Source organism: Budorcas taxicolor, chromosome 15 (assembly GCF_023091745.1).
Source record: "Budorcas taxicolor isolate Tak-1 chromosome 15, Takin1.1, whole genome shotgun sequence".
Lineage (NCBI taxonomy): Eukaryota > Metazoa > Chordata > Mammalia > Artiodactyla > Bovidae > Budorcas > Budorcas taxicolor.
In genome coordinates, this window is record NC_068924.1 from 37,899,279 (window position 1) to 37,922,643 (window position 23,365).

The 23,365-nt window shown below is 49.2% G+C and overlaps 1 protein-coding gene and 1 pseudogene across 1 annotated transcript in view; both read right to left on the bottom strand.

The window, feature by feature from the left end:
- Positions 1-307: 307 nt before the first annotated feature.
- The window catches only part of SPON1 (spondin 1), a 310,259-nt gene continuing 287,201 nt past the window's right edge, over positions 308-23,365 (bottom strand). Inside the window, exons 7-16 of the mRNA XM_052652432.1 lie at positions 19,281-19,345; positions 10,928-11,129; positions 9,837-9,977; positions 9,093-9,168; positions 7,890-8,072; positions 5,457-5,627; positions 5,214-5,381; positions 4,254-4,418; positions 2,284-2,547; positions 308-797 (exon numbers count right to left, since the gene is read on the bottom strand). Of these exons, the coding sequence (XP_052508392.1) occupies positions 634-797; positions 2,284-2,547; positions 4,254-4,418; positions 5,214-5,381; positions 5,457-5,627; positions 7,890-8,072; positions 9,093-9,168; positions 9,837-9,977; positions 10,928-11,129; positions 19,281-19,345 (1,599 nt within the window). The 3' untranslated portion in view covers positions 308-633. The remainder of the gene's footprint in view (positions 798-2,283; positions 2,548-4,253; positions 4,419-5,213; positions 5,382-5,456; positions 5,628-7,889; positions 8,073-9,092; positions 9,169-9,836; positions 9,978-10,927; positions 11,130-19,280; positions 19,346-23,365) is intronic.
- Positions 21,667-22,721, bottom strand: LOC128060135 (pyruvate dehydrogenase E1 component subunit beta, mitochondrial-like; annotated as a pseudogene).

Consider the following 23,365-nt stretch of genomic DNA (forward strand, 5'->3'; position numbering starts at 1 on the left):
TATTAGGGGTTGAGATACTGGATTCAGAATTTCTCAGTGAAAGAAGAAAAGCGACCCAACATCAGTGCTTCTCTTCATGTTTGCCAGCTGTTTTCCCCAAGAACTGCTGATGACTGAGGAGACTCAACAAGGGACCCTAAAGTTCCACTAAATGAGGAGAGGCAAGCAAGCAGGCCACAGGCAAGAATGAGGGGAATCTGCTCTCACTCCCACCCAATCAGGAAAGTCTCCCTGCTGCTGCGCCCTGGCACCGACGCACAGGGTCAGCTGCGGGCACAGCTGCCTCTCCATGTTGGGGAGGCCGGGGGTCTCTGTCCTGCTGCCCAGGTGGATGCTCGAGAGGGACACGTTCTGTTCAGCACAGGTGACTGACACTACTCACTTGTGCTGGAGGAGGGCCGGCTAAGGATGAGGGAGCCCCGCACGCCCCTGCCCCGATCCCCACTCTGTGCCCACCAAGAAGTGTACAGAAGGGTGGCCCTAGCATCCACAGGACTACTGGGCAGACCACCCTGCAGAAATGAAAACTAGTGTACACAATTTAAACTGCCTTAAACAAACAAGCAAACAAACGATCCAGCCATTGGTGCCTCTGGGGGTCTAGAGTGCAGCCCTGGGACACGTGTACCCTGGTTAACACGGATGGACGTTGCACGCTCTGATCTCCTTCTTGTCTTTGCAGCTGGTAAACTGGGAGCTTTTGAACCTCTTCTTCACAGTCATGTAGCGTTCCTGGATCCCTCCTCCGCACAGTTTGGTGCATTCTGACCAGGCTGTCCAAGGGCGCATCCTGCAGCCTGAAAGCATAAGGCCTGATTAGGCCAGCAGACATGGCGAGAACAACAAGGAGGCTGAACTCTAGTAGTCAAACCTAGGTAGTTGTCTGGACTGCTCTGCTTTTGTATGTAATACTTCGTTGAGTTCTTATTAAGTTATTAGAGTTGTTATGACATATGTTAGCTCATAGGTGATTGACTATTAAAATGGTCCATTAATACTTTGTGGCTCTTCCCCATCAAGGAGCAGAGTCTCCTCCTCTACCCCTAGAATCTGGGTTTGGCTGTATGACTTGCTTTTGGCCAATGGGACACGAGCAAGCATGGCTTGAAAAAAAGCCCTTGGGAACCTTTTCCACCACTGTGTAAGCAAGTGTGGCTATCTGCTGGAGAGACCACTTGGAGAGAGGCCCCAGAAACACAGGTGAGACCATTCTAGACCTTCCAGCCCACCACCTGACAGCAGCCACTCAGATAAGCCTAAGCTAAATCCTGTAGGAATCATCCAGCTAAGTCAATCCAAGTAACTGCCCTACAGAATCCTATAAATTTCATTTGTTTTGGAGTGGCTCATTAATGGAGCAACCAGCCAAGGAGCAAGTAACCACTTCCCTCTAATGCTTTGCTCTCCCAAGTACTTAGCTTCCCCAGTATCAGGTAAACTCAGGTATAGTTGATTATTTTTCCCGTGTAAATAGACTTGCCTTTCTCAAAGAAAACTTCCCTGACCCCAAGATTAGGTTAGATCTTAATTAAAAAAAAAAAAAAAAGCACTATGTATACTAGGTTGGTGTGAAGATGATTGTGGTTTTGCATTGTTGAAGTTTGTCACTTGATACTGGAATGCATTCTAAATAGATGTGGTTATGTCATACGTCATTTTTATGCACATTTCTCAACTTTTTTGTTTTGCTAATGACTTATTACTTGCTATTGGTTTTATATTTATATTAGACTATGGAAATGATATTAGGCAAAAAGCTATTCCCAGCTATTGTTTCATTGTTTTGCTGATATTGCGCTCTTGGTTGGGACCAGCTTATTCAGCAGTGAAGCCCTAAGTGGGATTTTTTTTTTAAGTTTTGGAACTCCTTAAGTTATACTGAAGGAGGGGGACACATAAGCTTTCTCCTTGTCTACAGAGAAAATTTAAACCAGTCTTTGGGCTTCTGTTTTTGCCCCCTCCAGACCACTCAACACAGGGCTATTAAAGTCAGTCTGTTACTTAAAGCCTTCACCTGCAGGATCAAGTCCTCAGCAGCCAGTAGACCTTTCCTGGTCTGGTCCCTGTCCTCTGTCTGCAGCCTGGTTTCCTGCCTCCCCCTATACTGTGTGTTCTTCTAGAGCCCACTTACCACTTGAACGTATCTTGTTCTTGGGTTTCTCCGTGCCTTTGCAATAACAACGCCTGCTCCCTTGAAACACCCTTCTTTTACTAGCAGACTCCTACAAGCCCCGTACTGCTTTGACATCTCCCTGAACGCCGGCCCACACTTCGGGGCAGTACCTGGAAACTGGTCCCCGTCCGACTCCTCCCTCAGCTGGTCACTCCTCCGGCTCTCTCGGGCCTCCCTCCAGCGCAGGCTCTGGACGGATGGATTTCGGAGGCATTTCCGGATGCGGCACTTTTTCCGCTGTACAGTCTCTGGGCAGGGTGCGCCTCCAAACTGAGGCTCCATCTGGATCATGCGGGTTCGAATCATGTGTCCTTTCCCACACGACTTGTTACATTCCGACCACTGGGACCACTCCGTGAGCTCACAGTCAATGGCTGGCAAGACACAGATGGGCATGAGTGTAGCTCTCGTCTGAAACAAGGTCTGTATACTTAACTGTTCTTTGAACATCTCAACACAAGCCTCTGGAAAATGCAGAGCAGGTCCTGTTACCCCGTTCTTATGGAAGAAGAAGCTGAGGCTCACGGGAAAGACTGACTATCCAGTCCACATGGTTGGTAAGCAGTGGAGGCAGAATGGGGCCCCATTGAAACCCACATACCCTCTTTATGATTTGAAAAGGCTTTTGGAGGGACTTTAAAGATTAGCTCAGAGCCTTTTGCTCTCTCTAAGCTTCTAGAGTGTTGTCAAATTAGCCTCAGGTGGCACAGACCAGCTTTTCACAGCCAAGGACCCTGATTCCCTGAGGGAAGGCACAGCTCACTGGTGCCATTTACCCCTGTGGACTAATGCTAAGGACACTGTGACTTTTGCAGTAAGAGCCAGGCAGCGCCTCTTGCTCTCACATCATCCTGGGTCTTCTGGTGATCATCAAAACACAGGAGTCAGAGACAGAAAATGCAGTAGGGAAGGACCAAGTGGTGTCATGGCTTATTCAGCCAGTTCTCATGAAGCCAGCATTTCACACACGTGGAGGAAAGCTAACCCCTCTGAGTGATTCTCAGGATGTCTTCTAGGGAGGCAGATGATTCCAAATTGCACTGTCTCTGCAAAGTGGGGGCCAGGCTGGCTGGATCTACAGAGAACTCATTTTGTTCATGGTCTGCCCTTCTCTCCCTGTGGGAGCTCCAGCAGCTTTCCCATCTACAACATAGGGATAACAATATTTTTCTTAATAGGTTGTGAGGACTGAGTGAAGTAATAACACTCTCAGCCCAGTCCTGGCCCACAGTGAGTGTTCCATAAATGTTCTTTTTCTTCTCCCTCCATTCACTGGGCCCTGTGGATATAGTTTTGTTTAAGTTGGTAACAGCGTCTCGCAAGATTCCAGAGCCCCAGCTCCGATGAGCCGTGGAGGCTCACACTTCCTTGGTGGGCTCAGCACTTTGTACTAGTTATATGGTTTAATTCTCAGAGCAGATGAGGGAGAGGGTTGCTAAATAATGTGCTGAGATTTATACAGCCAGTAAGGGACAGAGCTGGGATCTGCCCCTGGGCAGGCAGCCTGAGTAATTGCAAGGGAGAGGAAGCACAGAGGCTGCAAGTGCATTTCAGAGGAAGCCAGAAAAACAGATCCTAGCAAACGAGTCTGATTTTCCACCACCTGAAGAGAAGTTCTCTGGGAAGACTAACCAGAAAAATGGGCTGTCTCCTTAGATAGTAAGTTCAGCTGGTCATAGAGATTTGAGAATAGATGAGGGTGGGTATGGGGCTTTTGAGGGCTCTACTTGCTGGCCTGTCTTCATATCAGGGAACCACTGGTTTAATGTCCACCTTCTGGTCATGGGTAAATTGGTCATGGGTGGGGAGGAATAGAATTTAAAAATGGAAAAACCCATGGGTCAAACTGGCCTCTAAATTGAGGGAGGGGTGGTGAGTGGGGAGCTACAAAATTAAGTTTTATTAAACCTGTGCCATTTTCCATCTAAGTCTCCTGTTTAGACTTAACAGCAGTTTGGGTGTCTCACAGACAGTAGTGGGATTCTCCAACTAGCAGTCATACACAGGACCTAGCAACATGAGCAGCGTGCAGGCCTGGTTAAGAGGAGGAGAGGTGGCTCCCAGGAGCGCCAGGACTTACGGCATTCAGGCAGCATGCACTTCTCCACCTGCTCCAGCTCCTCATTACAGTCCCCGAGTTCGGCTAGAGACTTGAGCATCCGCTGGCGGGTCCGCATGCCCTTCCCGCAGGTCACGCTGCAGTCGCTCCACTCGGACCACAGGGATAGCAAGCATGGGATGGTGTCTAGACCAAGAGCCAGGTTTGCCACTGAGAACTGGCTCCCTTTGCCTTCTTTGATCTGGTGCCCCTCTACCCTTTGTCCCCCACTCAGGCCCCTTGAGTAAAGTGAAATTGACTAGTGGGTTTAGATAACCCAAGTGACCTTTAAGGAGCCAGGAGTGGCTCAGCAAACCGCTAACTGTTCTTGTCATTCTGCATCTCCCCTGGCCCAGATGGAGCTCATAATGTGGCTCCGTTATACGAATACACACTTCCCCACTTGAAACACCCCGAGGGTCTGAATAGGGTCTTACTAGAGACAGAAACATTCCACATGCCCCAAGAACTATGCGCTAAAAGATAGGCTCAATGATGTGTTTTTGGACACTTGGGTGCTAAAATCCCTAGCATGTGTGCCTCTCTGTAGTGATGTGTGGGCATATAACATTTGTGTGTAGAGCAGATGTATTGCTTTATGGGGCCACAGGCAAGTCCAGCAGAACAAGAAGGGGAATGTACAACCTGCCTACATGTATAACCTCTGGAAAAGATACTCTGGGGTCCTATAAAATCACAGTTACAGGTGAATGCTGTCTAGAGGCCACCAGCTTGCCACCTCAGCATTGCTCCTTCAAAGGAGGTCACTCTCTGTGGGTCTGGATGAGGTCCACACACCCATAGCTTTCATCTTACAGGGGAAGTGCCTTGCCGGGAAGGGTGCCCATATTCCCCCCTGCACCTGCGCAGCCTCGACAGTGATACCCAGTGCTGAGGGCCTCCATCCTCTCCCCCCGCGCCCCCACCCCCACGCCCACTCACGGCACTCGGGCATCATGCACTTCTCCGCCTGAGATGTCTCAGCCTTGCACATGGAGCCGTCTGCAGGGCTCATCTTGACCATGCGATGCCGCTTCTTCATGCCCGTCCCGCAGGTGGCGCTGCACTCGTCCCACTCGCCCCACTCGGTCGTCAGGCAGCTGCTGGGAGCTGGGGAGTCCGGTGGTCGTGTCAGCAGCCCCAGCCTCAGACCCCGCGCCTGTCCCACCCTGGCACCCCACTCACAGCACTCCTCGTTGACCGTGCACTTCTCTGTCTCCTCGGTGGGCAGCGTGCACACGGAGCCGTCCTCTGGGAACTGCTTCACGTATCTCTCCCGGGACCGCATGCCGGCGCCGCAGGAGATGCTGCAGGGCGACCAGGTGATCCACTCGGACATGGTGCACGTGGAGCCGTCTGCAACAGGGAGCGGACACTGCAGCCGCGGCGGCACGCGGCTGGGACTCGCGCCACTGACGGAGCTAGCTCCCCCAAGGGCAGAAATTACACGGTCAGCTGGCATGCAGGGGCATTTGGGCAACTGAGGATGGAAGCCAAAGTAAAGGGCACATATTTTTAAACCAGGAATTGTTCTTTAAAGGAAATGTCTTTCTCCAGGTGCATGGAGCACTGGGGATTACTCCTTCACTGGACAATATATTTGAAAGATGTTTAGATGGATAAGAGAGTGATATATGCCTGTTTAGTTCTAAAGAAAGATGAGGGATATGAAGTCGTCCATCCATCCATCTACTCATGTCAATTAAAATTTACTGACTGCTTAGTGGTATGTGGTGACTGAGGTTAAAAAGATGTGTATAGTATGGATTTTAATCTTCTCCAGAAAGAGATGGGCACATAAACTGGCAATAATTTTAGGTATTGAAAATACGACAGCAGATGTAAGCCCAGGGAATTGGAGGGGGAGAAGCTCCTTGGAGTTCTGGGGTGGATTTCACACAGGAGGGCACTTTGGTTGGGTGGAGAATATCAGTATTTAAGGTGAAGGGACTAGCTCTTGCAACAACCTGTCTGGAGTGTGTTGTGTGTGGCACTGGGAGATGAAGCTAGAAAGAAGGATGGAAATCTCAGTATGAGGCCAGCTTGCACACACCCACAGTCACGTACACAGGAGTGAAGGCTACGTGTTGTTACCAAACCTATGGACAGTGTTGCTAGACAGTGCTGGTGGAAGACAGCTGGAACCCCTGTTAGACCCCGGGAGATTCTGACATGTCCTTCAACAAGGATGAACCTAAGGACATTATGCTGAATGAAATAAACCAGTCAAAAAAAGGACAAATACTATATGATTCCACTTATATGAGATACCTAGAATATTCAGTTCTTTAAAAGCAGAATGATGGTTGCCAGGGGCTGGGGATCAAGGGACTGGAGAGTTAGTGTTTAATAAGTCTAGAGTTTGTTTTGTGAGATGGTAAAGAGTTCTGGAGAGGGAGGGTGGTGATGTTTGCATAATTATGTGTGTGTGTGTGTATACGGAACACCACTCAACTGTCCAATTAAAAATAGCTGGTAAATTTGCTGCTGTATACCACCAAATAACAATAGGCATAGCCCAGCCATTTTCAGAAAAATCGTTATCACCTGGGAGCCACTGGAATTCTTCCCCTCTGGAGGTGATGGTTAAAGACCTCAGCTCCCCGTGTAAGCCTCAGACTGTCCACCCATCCCTGCCATCTCAACCCCAAGAACGAGAAAGCGCCTCCAGCATTGCTAGGGCTGTCACAACTTGCACGCTGTCTGTGCTTGCAGGGTTCACTCCCCTCTGAAATGCCTCGTCCCGGGCACAGACAGCCATAAGTCACTGTGCAGTGTATCCAGGAGAGGTTGTTTAAGACCGTGCCCTAGGAAGAGCCAGCAAGTGAATGACCCGCCAGGGGTCAGTAAGGTCTCTTCAGTTATCCTCAGCTTGGAAGTGGTTTTCTTCCTCCTATAAACCAGCCCAGCCTACCCATCCCTTCTTACTGCCTTGTCGTGCCTCTGAGACAGTTAAGATCAGCGCACAGAGTACAGATCTGTTCAGGTAAAGAGAGGATTGTACCTTGGAAAGTAGGCAGCTGGCCTTTGCACAGCAATCAGCACATGTCGTAGCTTCAGCCAGCATGACATGGGCGGTGCAGATGTGTAGTTCCAGCCTGACCTTTTTAAGCCTGACCTTTGACCAGTTACAAGGAAAGAACTGCTGCGATCAGTCCAAAGGCCCTGACGCAAGGAAGTGAGGGCTCTGACCTGGGCTGAGGCAGTCCGTGCATGGATAACACAGAATTAGGGCAAGGATCTAGGTTCAGTCTTGGCCAACCTGTTCACCTGCTTCTTAGAAATTGGAGGTAAGGCCCAGAAATAGGCAGCTTGCTACCTGTAATTTGTCATGTTTGCTAGCTCTTTGATAACTTGTGTCTGTTTTCTTGCATGGCTGGGGGTGGTCAGTCAATCTCAAGAATTCTTTTGATGTCATGAGACATCTGTGTTCACAGCCCTCAAGACACTGTTGGAGATGAGGGTCGCCCTAGGCAGGCAGTCCCACTGACATGTCCAGTCAGGGTCCTAGTGTTCATGACGGGCACTGCCAGACCAGGTGGGAGAGGCCGGCATGGTCAGGTAGGACCCCCCTTCCTGAACTGCTGTCAGCCAGCTTCTGGTGGGGTGCCTCCTCACCTTCGTCACTGCAGCCGGGGCCCATGCAGGGCTGGAAGTCCTGGGTGTCGGGGCAGGGGACACTGAGGTCCAGCTGTGCCTTCAGCATGCGCTGCCGCATCCTCTTGCCTTTGTCGCAGGTGGAGGAGCTGCAGGCGGACCACGGGGACCAGTTGGAGTAGATGCAGGTTTCGGGGGTGTCATCTGGGAAGAGTATGTGAGATGTTTTCCCTGGGAGCCTATGGGAGCTGTGACTGGCCCTCCCCCTGGACAGGTTCACGTGGGGACAAGAAAATCCCCGCTGGCTGACCAGCCTTGGGAGGTGGGATACTCCTGCGATGCAAGCAGCCATTCACTTCCCTTCAAAAACAATACTTTGGCATCCCACTAAAACAAACTGAAGTAACCTCATAGTAAGGAGAGAGTCTCCTACTGTCCCTTCTCAACACTTGAACGCCAGCCCTCACTTTGGCAGACAGCGTTTCCACACGGGTGCCGGCATATCGTGGGGCAATGTGGGGAAGCGTAGGCTTTTTCTGTGTTGTTGCTCACCTTCCCAGGATCCCACACAGAGTGTCATGATAAGCATAAGGTGGCCAGTGTTCACTGAGCACTTACTATGTGCCAGAATCATTCTAAGAACTTTATCCATCCCATCAGTTGTGCTAAGGACCACAACTCCCTAGGAGGCAGGCTCTGTTATTATCCCCATCTTACAGTTGAGGAAATGTGGCGAGGTGGGCTTCTTGCCCAGGGCCCAGGGAGGAGAGCCCAGCTCATTCAGCTCCAGATGCTGTGAGATACCCTGAGCTGAAGCCAGGGCTCTGCCACTGCCTCCTGACTCTAGGGCCTGGGCTGACTTCCCTTGCTGCAGAAGTGATTGCACCCACTCCTGCCTCACAGGCTAGTGTGAGAATCATAGCGGAGAGTCATCTGAGTCCCATGAAGCCGATGAGGATGCCATTTATATGACACTTTAAAGGCCTGATACTGTTGAATACATATTCCAGTGTCAAGCCTTCACTGTTTCCCTGATACTTTGTGCCTAGCCTTGGCCTTACTTCGATTATCTCCCAAGCAAAAATCTGTCTTAAAACAGGGATCATCAAGTCAAAGGGTTCTGCTGTGGCTTTTAAAACATGTTAGCAAATTGCTTTCCTCAAAGATAGTTTATCTTTTATTCCCAATGTATGTTGCCACCTGCAATAAAGGGAGGCAGCTTACCTTCATCTTTCTCTTCTGGAGCCAGGTCGGCTACAATATCATCGACATTGTCGGGCACAATATTGCACTGTTCCCCCTGCAAAAGGAATTTTAGTTGGAGGGCCCTCATTAGAGAGTGGACTGTATGGGAGAAAGATGAGGGGGGATATAAAATTGAATGCCCACCCTGTGCACACACCCTAGGCTGTGGCAGAGTCGTGGGCCAACTTACAATCAGACTGAAAGAAGAAATGGCAGTAAAGCCACCACTTCCCACTTCCTGGCCCATGGCTGTGTGCTGTGCTTAGTCGCTCAGTCGTGTCTGACTCTGCGACCCTTTGGATTATAGCCCACCAGGCTCCTCTGTCCACGGGGATTCTCCAGGCAAAAAACACTGGAATGGGTTGCCATGCCCTCCTCCAGGGGAATCTTCTCAACCCAAGGATTGAACCCACGCCTCCCGCTTTGCAGGCGGATTCTTTACCGACTGAGCCACTGGGGAAGCCCATGGCAGACATTAGTAATTGATTGTGGCACTTACCATGAAGCCTAGTTACCTGGAGCAAATCATTTGGTTGAGCATCACATCATTCCTCCATGTTCATTTTGCTTATTTATATCATAGGGATAATTGTGTCTAGAAACTCTGAGAGGCCCCAGAATTCCACATCCTAAATATACCAGGGATCCCATGATTCTAGAGCAGAAAGGGGTCCAGTCTCCTGATGGGAAGGGTCTGTGCCAGGGTGAGCTGTAACCCAGTACCTTCCGAGCAATTCTCTCGATGACAACTCTGGCTACTTGAGTGATGGATCCACCCTCTGGATCATAAAAAGGACTTTGAGGATGGTCCAGACTGGTCAGGGGTCGGATTTTCTCCTGGGGAATTGTAGGCTTGTTGGGTGACTGCGATGGAAAAAATACACAGATACAGAGTGGGAAATTAATAATTTGATATATGATCAGAACAAAAACCTTGACAGGAACTTAACAAGTACAACTGTTATTTATAGAATTTGGTTCATGCTGTGTGTTAGGCATGGACATTTGTAGGTCTATACTTTCAAATTCTCCTGTGTGCACAGCAGGATTAATCCTAGATGAAGATGCCAAGTTTAAGAGAGCCATTTCCAGCTAGGATATAGCTGAACCAGGTTGGCCTGAATCCAGAGTTCTTCCTACTAGACCAGGCGTTGGTGAATGTTTGTCTGCAGAGGGTCAGGTGGTAAATATTTTAGGCTTCATGGGTCACGCCGTGTCTGTTGCAAGGAGTCAACTCAGTTGTTGTAGTGAGAAAGCAGCCCCAGACAACATGGGATGGAAATGTGTGAGGCTGGATTCCAAAGCTCCAGGTTTGGTTCCAAACCACAGTTTACCAACATCTGTTCTAGATTGTTCTACCCCTAGTTTTCTGATGGCTCCAGATTTTGATGCAGTTGGTGCCCTGGCCATATCTGAAAAATATTGACAATCACGGAAGAATCCAAACTCCTCAGCCTGGCCTTCTGGAAGCCTTGGGAATTTGGTCCAGCTTAACGAACATCATCTTCCTTCTGTTCCCTCTTCTCTCTCTCTCTCAGCCTCTGTGCCTTTTGCCTGCCGTTCCTTCGCTTATCTCTGAACCTCTCTTTAGCAGACCCCCTCCCCGTGCTCTCCTGACTGTCTGGACAGGCACTCCCCAGAGCCCCTGTCACACAGCTTGTGAGTACATGATGATGGGACCCTGCGGGGCTCCCCTGCTGGACTGCAAGTTCATCTGGCTCAGAGCCTGAGCCAGCCTCACCCCCGAGGCCAGGGCCCCCAGAACAGGCCTGGGCAGGTAGGCCTGCCACTCGCCACTCCAGACACGCACACACCTCGTAGGTCACCCCGCTGTCGGTGCCCGCATCCCAGGGAATCAGGTCCTGCACCACCTTCTGGACCCAGCCACACTCTTTGGTGCACAGATCCTCTGCGGACAGGCCCACGTTCCAGTCGGGGCTGGGGCCCATCATGGTCAGGAAGGACATCAAGTGGCGCGTCCTGTCCACTGAAAATTCAGCCGAGGGTGCTGCTCTCCTGGAAACAAATACGGAGACCATCACTTTTGGGGCCCTGGGGGTGCATGCTCTGAGGGGCCTCTAGGCAGACAATGGCAAAAGGATGAGAGGGAGAGAGAGAAGGGGACTCTTGGTCTCCACCTTTGGCCATGCTTGGAGGGAGCCATATGCTGCCACCCTATCCAGTTTTAATGTGTCTTCAGCACTTAACTACTGTTTTATTTTCTTATTAAACTGTTTATTGACTGTCATTCCTTTTTGGAGTATAAGCTCTGGGATAGCAGGGATTCTGTCTTTCTGGCTTTATTTCCAGTGCCTGGCACAGTGTAGGTGCTCAACCAATGTTACTGAATAAACGAATGAACAAATTCTATAAGCTGCGTGTGCTCCCAGCTGCACTGGATGTGAGATGAACGTGACAGATAAAAACTGCATAATGGTGCCCCAAGCTGTTCCTTTACATTCTCAGTGATGCCTCAGAGCAGACCTGGGGTAAGGATTGTTGACTCCAACCTATGGATGGGAGAGCTGAGGCTCAGAGGGTTCTGTTATGTGACCTGTCCAAAGTCGCAAAGTGGCAGAACGGAGACCATAACCTAAGTCAGTCTCAGTTCAAGGTCCGTGTTCTTTTCATCATCAGTTTCTAAGTTCCCTCCACTTTCACTCTCTAGAGCTACATTGTGCTATCAGGGGGACATCTCCCCAGCCTGCTGCCTCATTGCCCTCCAGAGGCTGCTTAGAGTAGGGTGCTGCCCTGGCACCAGAGCTCACCCATCACCTCACAGCTGGTCCCCAGGCCGTTTCCTCCAGTGGGTGAGCGAGGACCCAGTTATAGAGCCAAAGACTTTTGGCTGACGACCCCCCAGCTATGAGAGGCAGTTCTTCAACCACCATCCCCTCATGTTCCCAAGAAGGGGTCCTAGGAGTGGCCAGAGCTGGCTGAGACCAAGAAGCGTGGTGGGAGAGCTGTGCTCGCTCTGCACACACTCGGTGGCACAGCTGCGCTACTTTATTTTCCCCTCATGACACTCCTGTGGGGTTGGAATTTATTATTTCATTTTGTAGAAAAGAAAGCATACAGAAGTTAAAGACTTCAGAGACGCAGCTGGTGAGGCTGTGGTGTGAAGGCAGCTCTGCCTGACTCTCCCTCGCCTCCCAGGCTGCTGATCGTGGGGAATCCTTGGCTGGGGACCAGCTTGTCTATTAGGTCTGGCTGGCAGCTCTTTGTGGCGTCCCTCTGCTGCTGTGTTTGGGACCAGCTGTGTCTGGCTGCTCTCCCCTGGCCCCTGAAAGTGATGACTCCAGGCCTGGCTGGGCTTAGTGGAACTGGGTCCCTTGGGCAGGCCAGATGGGATCAGACCATGAGCAGAGCAGGCGGGAGACCTGGGTGCACACCCTACACCACCTCTTAGAGCTGTGCATCCTTGAAATGACCAAACCTTTCTATGCCTCAGTGTCCCAATCTGTAGAATGGGGATTCCCCCTAACATCTACCCCAAAGGGTTATTGTGAGTGTTTAATGAGAACACACGTCCGGTCCTTAGCTCAGTGCCTGGCACCTGGCAAAATGTTACTGAGTGAAGCAGCATTGAATGGTCAGATGGAGACCAGAAAATAGAGGCCAGGGGAGGGAGGCCTTCCTGAATGCACGTCACATTTTAGCCTGATGCCAGTCTAGGTTGAGGGCAGGCACCCGAGTGGAGGAAGAACCTGGCCTCAGCCTGGCTTTGGCATCAGGTCCCACGTGCCCTTGCCTCCGCTGGGAAAGCTCCTCCTCGGTGGAGGAGGGCCTCCTCCTCGGAGTGTGGCCTGGGGCCAGCAGCGTCGGCGTTGGAACTTGTTGGAAATGCAACTAACTGGGCCTCACCCCAGATTTACTTCGAGACTCTGGGGAGGGGGAGGGTAGGACCCAGCGTTGCGTTTTAGTAATCCTCTCAATGACTCTAATATGCCTCGGATCTGAGACTCGCCGGTCTGCTCACCTCCCAGGCCTCAGGTTCTGAGCCGCCTCTTCCGGGAGCTGTTCTGATCCCCTGCACTGAGGCCGGTACCCTTGGTCTGTATTTCCACACTCTCTGTGTGGGTCTCAGCTGTGCCCTTTGGTTGTGAGCCTGTCCACACTGTTTGCTCACCCCCATGAGACTAGGAACCCCTGCAGGCAGGAATCCCAGTGCCAGGTGTCCAGTGGGCCAGCTGAACAGGTGGATGTGTGATGATGAGCTCCGCTACTTACTAGGTTAGCTCACACACTCTTCCCGCCTTGGTTTCCTCATGTGACATCACCCACCTGCCACCTCAAAGGAGATGCTATGTTAGGAAGCCTTTATAGACCGCTGAAGGCCCCACTTGGAGAAGGCAATGGCAGCCCACTCCAGTACTCTTGCCTGGAAAATCCCATGGATGGAGGAGCCTGGTGGGCTGCAGTCCATGGGGTCGCCAAGAGTCGGACACGACTGAGCGACTTCACTTTCACTTTTCACTTTCATGCATTGGAGAAGGAAATGGCAACCCACTCCAGTGTTCTTGCCTGGAGAATTCCAGGGACGGGGGTGCCTGGTGGGCTGCCATCTATGGGGTCACACAGAGTCGGACACAACTGAAGTGACTTAGCTGCAGCAGAAGGCCCCACTTACATAGCCTGCTATTCAGGCACAAATTGCGGGACCTCGTTCCCTTTTCCCATGCATGCATTTTCTGGCATGTAGGTCACTGCTTTGAGCAGCTTCTTTGAAGACTTGGTACCTACAAGAATTGCAGTCAGGGGAGGTGTGGTATTGCTCACCTAGGGGTTAAAAGCACATGGTCTGGGGTCTGCCTGGCAGAGAGCATGGGCATGTGGGCAGAGTGGGACTGCTTGGATCTTGACCCCTCGGGAGTCCAGCAGTGCCTCGGAGGAAGGCTCCTCTTCCATTTTCATAGTGACCAACCACTACACCTGTTACCTTCCCATCTCCCTGAGCATGCGATTGTGGATCAGGTGATTCTTTCATGTCCTGTACCCCATGGATGACACTACATCATGACAGCCCAAAAGGACCAAAACAGCTCTGCCCAGAAATCCAGAGGTGGAGAAACCAAACCAGCACAAACCAAACCTCACCTGACACACCACCCTGATACTCTGCTCAGCTGAAGGATGTAACCATCTGAGAACATTCTGTGTTGTACAAGGTGTATACAAATCATTTCTGCTAGTGCATTTTGGCCAGATCTGTACCTGAGTGAGGTATCCTCCAGGCCTTGGTAAGTTTCAAGGGATAGGAAGTTCTGGGGCAACCAATCCCTGCACGAAACACCCGGTAATATGGTAATTGAGTAATATGGTAAATTTGAATGTCTAAAAGTCTGGGAACGCTTTTCTAATATTTTCAGTTACATCTTGCTTACATGACATGCTCTGGAGGAAATGTTTCCTGTCTCCACCTCGAATTGCTTAGAACCCCTGGTGTACCTGCCCAGAGCATGTTGAACTCACTCTTTCCTTGGAGTTTCTTCTTTAATTTCTCTCTGTCCTGTTAGGTTCCAAAAGAGTAAGGACCATTTTTTGTCCTGTTTATAGCTGTATCCCAGGGGCTGGTCTAGAACTCAGCATGTAGTAGGTTCTCCTCAAATGTTTTTTGAAATAAATGAGTTAATCTAGGAAATGAAAATAGAGCTCTTGCACTTGCTTTGGCTGTCAGGTCTAATTCTAAAATTACCTCAAAGTATTTATTACTTTTATAATTAAAAATGCTGTTTAAAATAAGGATATGATAAAGAATATATGTGAATTTTCTTTAGGAAATGTTAGATATGATCGGAATTCTTTAATTCATAATAAAAATTCTTATTCATCTTTTCTTATATTCCATCTTCCCATACATGAAAGTGAAAGTGAAAGTGAAGTCGCTCAGTCGTGTCCGACTCTTTGCGACCCCATGGACTGTAGCCCACCAGGCTCCTCCGTCCATGGGATTCTCCAGGCAAGAGTACTGGAGTGGGGTGCCATTTCCTTCTCTAGGGGATCGTCCTGACCCAGGGATTGAACCCAGGTCTCCCGCATTGCAGGCAGACGCTTTAACCTCTGAGCCACCAGGGAAGCCCTACATAGTGTTTTGTTAATTTGATCTTATTTTTTCTATCTGGGATTTACATTTTTATCACTTTTCTGGCAAAGAGAGTTGTCCTGGCCATACTATGTATCAGAATATATTATAAAGCATGATAATTAAAATGGTGTAATATTCAGGATAAGAAAGACTTCCCTGGTGGTCCAGTGGTTAAGAATCTGCCTGCCAGTGTAAGGGGTGCAAGTTCGATCTCTGGTCCAGGAAGATTCCTCATGCCTCTGTGCCACAGCTACAGAGGCCGTGGACCCGAGAGCCTGTTCTCCGTAACAAGAGAAGCCCCCACAGTGAGAAGCCTGCACACTGCACACAGAGAAAGCCTGCATGCAGCGACAAAGACACAGTGCAGCCAAAAATAAGTGAAATCTAAATAGAAAATAGAAAAACAAAGATATAAATCAGTGGCCCAGAGTGAGGAGTCCAGAATCTTTAGATAAGGACTCTGAGGGAGAGGAAAGATCCTGCAGCAAGTGGGGTTGGGATACTGTAATTGCAGTTTAAAAATATATAGGAGTCACATCTAATATCACACACGTCAAATTCCCCCAATCAACAAAAACTCTAAGTACAAAACAACCAGATCATAGGAAAGAAGTCAAGTGTTCTGATCTGTTAGAGAAACATTAATTTTTTCAGCTTTGAAACTATAAAAGCAATCACAAAAGTAATTGAATAATATACCAACCAAAAACATCTGCATAATGGAAACAACAATGTTGAAATAGAACGGAAGAATGATGTGCTGGCAAAAAGTGTCTCCCTCTAGTGTGACTGACAAATATTAATATCTATAGTACGGACAGACTCCCCAGGTGGCGCAGTGGTAAAGAACCTGCCTGCCAATGCAGGAGATGTGGGTTTGATCCCTGGGTCGGGAAGGCGCCCTGGACAGGGGAATGGCAACCCACTCCAGTGTTCTTGCCTGGAGAGTCCCATGGACAGAGGAGCCTGGTGGGCTACAGTCTCTGGGGTCGCACAGAGTCAGACAGGGCTGAGCCACTGAGCATGAGCACAGCATCTACAGAGCTAGTCTAAATCTGCAAAAGCAAAACCTGACGATTCTGATAGTGAACGAAAGTTATACACGGATAATTCATACCAGAAAAATGAAAACAAAATGAAGGCATGGAGATACGTTTTGTCTTTTTACATTCAGAGAGGCAGCGTGGTGTGGGTTGGGGGGGACAAAGGGGACTGGAAGAAACCGCTGGAAGTGGCAGCAGCTTTGACTTCACCTCCCTTTGCAGTTACTAATCTGCAAAATGGGAGCATCCTCAGACCCACCCCAGGGCTTTTAGTGAGGAAACTGCTTATCATCATGCCTGGCATTATACTATGACTTGGTAAATGTGGATTTCCTTCTCATTCGGCTTTTCTAAACAAAACTTTCAAAAACACGACGAAAGAAAAGAGGCAATTAAGGATTGTTACGGTCTTTCTATACCAATCTAGACTTACTATACCAATCTAAGTTACAGATCTGTATCAGTTAGACTCTCGCTGAAGAACTGATGCTTTCGAACTGTGGTGCTGGAGAAGACTCTTGAGAGTCCCTTGGATAGCAAGGAGAACAAACCAGTCAATCCTAAAGGAAATCAACCTTGAATATTCATTGGAAGGATTGTTGCTGAAGCTGAAGCTTCGATACTTGGCCACCTGATGCAAAGAGCTGACTTATTGGAAAAGACCGTGATGCTAGGAAAGACTGAAGGCAAAAGGAGAACGGAGCGGCAGAGCATGAGATAGTTAGCATCACCAACTCAATGGGCATGAATTTGCACAAACTCCAGGAGATAGTGAAGGACAGAGGATCCTGGGGTGCTGCAGTCCATGGGGTCGCAGAGTCGGACCAGACTTAGCGACTGAACAACAACCGTCAGTGAGACTCATGTCGCATTTTGTCTCTTCTGTTCATTTCAAATAATCTCCAATACAGAGCTTTCAAAGTTGCAGAAACTCAATCTTGACACTAGGGGGCGCCAGAGTCATTCACTAAGTTGAAGTTCTGTGTGGGTGGAGAAATGTTTCCCTGAAGTTTCTACCCTGGAAAACTGTATATAACCCGGAGGCATCCAGGGCTCCAGGTCCATCTGGCCCATTTAGATCTACTGTTGGCTTCTCAGGTTCAACGCCAGTCTTTTTTTTACAATCCTGAGGAAATTAGTGGACTTGGGCGGGTTCTCCAGGAGACTGGAGGGCTCTGAAACTTCTAGCCCTGATTTGAGAGAGAGAGAGAGAGAGATGCGCCTGGCCCCCTGGGAACCATGACTGAAACGAGTAAGGGAGCACAGACCCTCCAGAGGCATGATTTTTGGAAAGGGTGATGACTATGTCTCTATTTAACCTCTCATTTTTCTCGCAAACAAATCTGACTAAATACATGTTAATTAAATAGAATGGCTGGGAATAATTAAGGGGATGATTTACAGGATACATTATAAGAAAGGGAATAAAAATTATTTTTAAAAGATTCAGTAATTCCTAACAGATTACACTGGAAGAACTGGGTGGTGAAAATTCAGCACTGATTTGTAGGAAAGCTGGGCATTTTCTACTCTGGTACTGGAGGAACTCATGAAGGATGTGCGTTTTGCTCAGAATTTGTCTTTCTGGTCTCTACCTGTGCTCTGGGCTGTTGGAGCTGCAGCTTGATTTACTGAGCTAGGCAAGTCAGCAGCTAATTTGCTCATTCATGGCTCTCCTTTGAGAAGTGGTCCTGGGGATAAAGATGAAGATCATTGTAAAACAAGTCAGTTTCGCCGGGCAGGACCTCACAAAGTAGGTCAGCCTGGCTTTCCACTGGCCCGAGGGAGGCTGGAATCCCATTAACCTCAATCGAGCAGGCTCACAAGGAGGGGCAGGGCTGCTTCTGCAAAGCAAAACTTGGCTGCATGTAGGCTTCCTAATTTGACTTCCTAATGAGATTTGGAAGAGGAAAGGGGAGACTGGGGTATGGGAAAACCAAAGGAAAATTCCTTTCCCTTAAGCTGGTAGCACGAGGGCAGAAGATTTGGGAGTGTGGGAAATCGGCGTTTGCCATGGATCAATCCTGTTTCACAAGGGTCCCAGGAAGTCTGAGGGGTGGGTGAAGGGTGAGAAGGTGCCCCCAAATATTTTTTTCAAGTTTTCAATAAGTCTCCTCTATCTTAAAAAAAAAAAAGAAAAAAGCTCCATCGATTCTTTCATCCTCCTGGATCTCCTGCAAACTTCGCAGAAGAGCTGTCTGCACTCACTAATTCCATAACCTCACCTTCTGTTCACATTTCACCCTGTTCCAGGCTGTGTCCCCTCTCCCCGTTACTCAGCAGAAAGGATTCCCAGTAAGGTCACTGATGATGTTGATGAATCCAATGGGCATTGTGCAGCTCCAACCTTCTTTGATCTCAGCTACACTGGACACAGCTGGTCACTCTCTCTCTCTCTTTTTTTTTCTTTGCTTGGCCACACTGCAAGGCTTGCAGGATCTTAGTTCCCCAACCAGAGGATGAACCCTCGCCCTTGGCAGTGAAAACATAGAGTCCTAACCACTGGACCACCGGGGACTTCCCCGATCTCTCTGTGAATGCTTTCTTTCCTCGGTTTCCCTGATCCCGAGCTTCCTTCCCTAATCTCCTTGCTACTCTGTTTTTGCTTCCTTTGCAGGCAAGTCCTCCTCAGCATTAAATGTTAGAGCTCCCTTGGGACTCCGTTCCAAGCCCTGGACTCTCATTCTCTGGCTCTCTCTGGCATCCACGTCCTTGGTGTTGATTGTTTCCCACGCCTTGGTGACCCTCAATTTTATATCTCAGTGCAGAATTCTCCCCCTGATGTCTTATAGTTAACCGTGTTCTTGACACCTCCAATGTCTGGGTACTCTGATGTTCAAGCCACGGGGGACACAGATACCAAGCCCGCATTCCCCGAGGAGTGGAAATACTTGATACTCTACCCACGAGCAGTGGGCAGTGCACCTCACCTAAGAGGCAGTACCGACTTGTACGACGTGACCGGCATGTGGTGGCCAGTAGGTGGGCGGCTCCACGTACAAGGCCAGGACGGGGGCTGGACAGGGCGTTGCTACTTACACGTTGAGAGGCTGCCAGGCTGGCCACTGAGCTTTGGCTTTGATAACAGTGAGGACCTCGTCGCTCTGTAAAGAAGGACCACAGGTATTTAGTGAGGAGAGCTGGGCTCAGGGAATAAGACGGCTTTGACATGGTGACATTGTCCACCCCACACCCTTACCTGCTGCAGAGGCTCTACCTACCCAGGTGTGGAGACAGCCTGCCCCAGGGTGGGGGCACCCTGGAGTCTCGGCAGTCTTGCGAGGAGGGGCTGTGTCCAGGGTACCTGGTGTGTGCTGAACACCAACGGGCCCACTGAGCCACACCTGAGGTTTCCATCTCAGACCGTTCCCCTTGGGAGCTAGGCTCTGACCTGCCCTCTGGTGGGGATGGCCGGACTGTGTCCAAACTGGAGGGCAGCCCATCCTCTCAGCATCCAGGCACTGGCGGGTCTGCTCCAGCCACACCTAACCCCGAGGAGCATCACCCCCACGGCCTCCCCTGCTGTCGAGACTACACACACTGGATCAGGCTCCCTTGGACAAGGAGGGCAACGGAAAACCTGAGCCCCACACTCCTGGGCCACTCATGTTATCCTGCTCTATTTTGCTTTGGGCAGTGTGTAGGGCACCCTTAAAGCTTGAGAACCTAAGAGAATTTTTTGAAGAAGAATCTAATAAACATTGGGAAGGAGAGCCTTAATCACCAACATGAGGGAGAAAAATCAGAATGTTGTTAATCTTGCTTAGCTTCACTTCGAGGTTGGTTTGGGATTTTATTCTCAATAACACATTGGGGCTGAGGGTTTCCATATGCTTTTCAAAGCGTAAGCTTCCACAGGTGCCCAAGTTCAGCTCTGGTGGGGGTTTCCTCAGAGCAGATTCAGCTGATCCCAGAGCCTGCCTTCCCCTGTCCTGGGCCAGCAGTGGTCAGACAGCACTGTCCATGCTCCACAGGAAAGCCCAGAATGTCACCGGCAGGGGCAGGAAGAGCTTTGATGCCGACTGAACGGTCTCTGAGTTTCAGGAGGGCGGAGACTGGCTGCGCTGGCCCACAGCTCTGCCTCAGTCCTTGGAGTTGTTCCTGGCAGTAGGTACCTAGCACGTATTTGGGATGAATTGGTGAACTTCTTCTTAGTTGGTGGGTACCTTGCCCAGAAAATCCCACAGCCCTGAGGGAACTATATACAATGAGGAGGTCAGAGGTGCCTCCAGGCTTAGGCCCAAAGATTATAAACAGCCTCTGGTTTGGAGCACCTAGTCTATAGCCAGGGAAGGATGGGGGAGTGGAAGATGCCTTAGAGGGGACAGTAACTCAGCTTGGCTTGGGCACCCACTGGGTGGGTGAGGCCCCCAGGGTACCCCCTCTCCCCAGAAGCTCAAAGCCTACTCCGAGCTCAAGCTTCCCTGGTGGGGGGGTCCCCCCTTTTGGTCAAAAGAAACGCTCTGTGAATACATAAACATGCCCACACTCACAGGTCTGCCGGGAGAGCATTTCCAAGTTCCAACAGAGTGCATGACACTTCTCCTGGGAGATTGTTTTATTTGTTGACACTGTATCCCTCACTCACTCCTAAGACACATATACTGAGTGATCAAGGGAAACTGCCCGACATGAAGTCACATGTGAGAGGTGACCTGTCTCCTGAAGGCCCAAGCTGGACCCCGTGGTTGAGGTTTCCTGTGCTCAGCTCATACGTGTCCCACACTGAATTCTTTAGCTGCCCCCAGAATACGGCTATTTCTCCAGCAGCCCCACTGAGCACATCCCCAGCTGCCTGCAGCTCTCCACCTCTCACCCCTTCACAGCTGCCAGGCTCCAAGATCCACTGTGTCCACAGCCTTAGCATCTCTTAAGTCCTTCCATGGTCTCCTCACTGGTTGTCCTGGCTCCAGCGTCTTCTTACTTTTCCCCAGACCATCCTCCACATTGGTGCAAAACTGACCACATCCACTGCCTGCCTAAACCCTGCAACAGCTCCCCGTAAATTCCATGCTGACTTCCTTTTTTTTTTAAAGTAGGAATTCCTTTATTCCTCATCAAAACAGTCTAACAGTAAATGTAGATTGTATGCTTTTATTTTTACATTTAAGTTATCCTTTTTTGGATATCTCTTTCATCAGGACTCTGCCACATTTAAACCTTGTCCTTCTAGTGAGAGGGTAAAATTGTACGTGAATCTTATTCAGAGAACTCGGCTGCTTGTAGCAGACCAAAAGAGCATGGAACTTAGGCAGAAGAGTGGAGAGCTTTTCCACGAACACATTTAAACTTCTTCCCAGTATAAAAACATCCGTTGTTGCTTTTAGAGATAATTTTACAAATCAGAAGGTCTTACAGGATAGTCCAGCTGAAGTGTCAGCAAGTATTTTAAGTAAATCCCAATGACCTGAAATTCAAGTCCAAACTAGATATTTAGTGTTTTCTTTATTGCAAATATGAAGTCTTTAACCTGAGGTAAAGAGTTGTCTTCTAGAATCTGCGTAAGGCACGGGGATATCAGTGGCGGTGACATAAACTGTAGGAGCATCCAGGAAATTGAACCCAGGACCCTCCATCATCCTGGCACAGATTTCAGCTCCTACTGCCAACTGTGACCAGCCCCCTTCCACAATAACAAGGTGTCTGCTCTTCACGACATTGGTTTCTATTGTTTCAATGTCCATTGGTCTGATGGTCTGCAAATGTATCAACTCATATTCAAGTCCCTCTGTAGATAGCATTGCTGAGCTTCTAAGCAGTGGCTAACAGGTCTTGAATGAGAAACTATGGTTGCACATGTACCCTGCCTTTCTAGTTTGGCTTTTCCTATAGGGATCAGATAATCTTTTGACTGAGCTCCTGGGGAAGTTCAAAAGGAACTTTATATATCAGTTCACCTCCAGCACCACCACTGGACTTACCCTGAATGGCAGATTTAATAAGTCCTTTTGTGTCCTCTGAATTCCAGGGACTGACCACCTTTAAGCCTGGGAAGTGCTCATACCAGGCAGCAAAGCACTGTGAGTATTGGGCAGCTACGCCTGCTGGGGTGCCACTGGGCTCCCTGAAGACTAAGGGCACCGGCTGAAGGCCTCCTGACGTGTAATAGGTCTTGGTAGCTGAGTTTATAAGCTGGTAAATGGCTTGCATAAAAGGGTATAAATTCACAAGTGGGCCTTAACCCAGCCAGAACTGCACCTACAGCAATTGGAGCAAAACCCGACTCTGATACGGGAGTATCTATGGTCCTCTTATCTCCATGTTTTTTCCACAGGCCTTGACTAACCCCATCGTACAGGGCAACTTCTTCCCCAAGTAGAAATACCTTCCCAGCTCTTTCCATCTCCTCCTCCATACCTTGATTTACAGCCTCATGAACTGTCACCTGCAGTGTGGCCGGTGTGCTCTGGGGGAACCCCTCCTTAGCAGACCAGAGACCTGCTCAAGGAGTCTCCACACCAACCCAGCAACCACGGCCATCCTGACCATGTCCTCTACCTGCTGCCGAATCCACAGCGATTTCTTAATTCCCAAGTTTTGCCTACATGGCCTGCATCATCCAGCTTTTTTCTTTGATTTTTAATTTCAGAATAATACACGCTTTTTGTGGGAAAATTTAGCATCACAGAAGCACAGTGTAAATGCTGAGCACTCCACTCTAGCATCTATCCTGCCTTCTGCCACCTCCCTCTCCAGAATGTTACAGTGTGGTACATATCATCCCAGATCTTTTACTATACTTAGGCACAACGTGCATGTGTGTGTATGTGTGTGTGTGTGCGTGTGTGCATAAACATTAGATACATCCTTTCCCACAAAAACTGCATCATATTGAAATCTCATTCTGCACCATGATTTTTACATTTTCCCCTTACTATCATATCATGAAAAACTTTCCTTGTTGGTACCTATGGCATCTGAGCTTTCCTTTTGTTGATTTTGAGAGCATTTGAGATCCTCAAATTAGGGTAAGCCAGGTCAAGACTAAGAAAAAGAAATCCAAGCATGAGATCCAAGTTATGAGATACTGTCTGATGAGAGTCCTTTTGCCCTTGAAGAAATACTTTACTAAAAAAAGTAGGGACTTTCCTGGTGGAGCAGTGGATAAGAATCTGCCTGCCAGT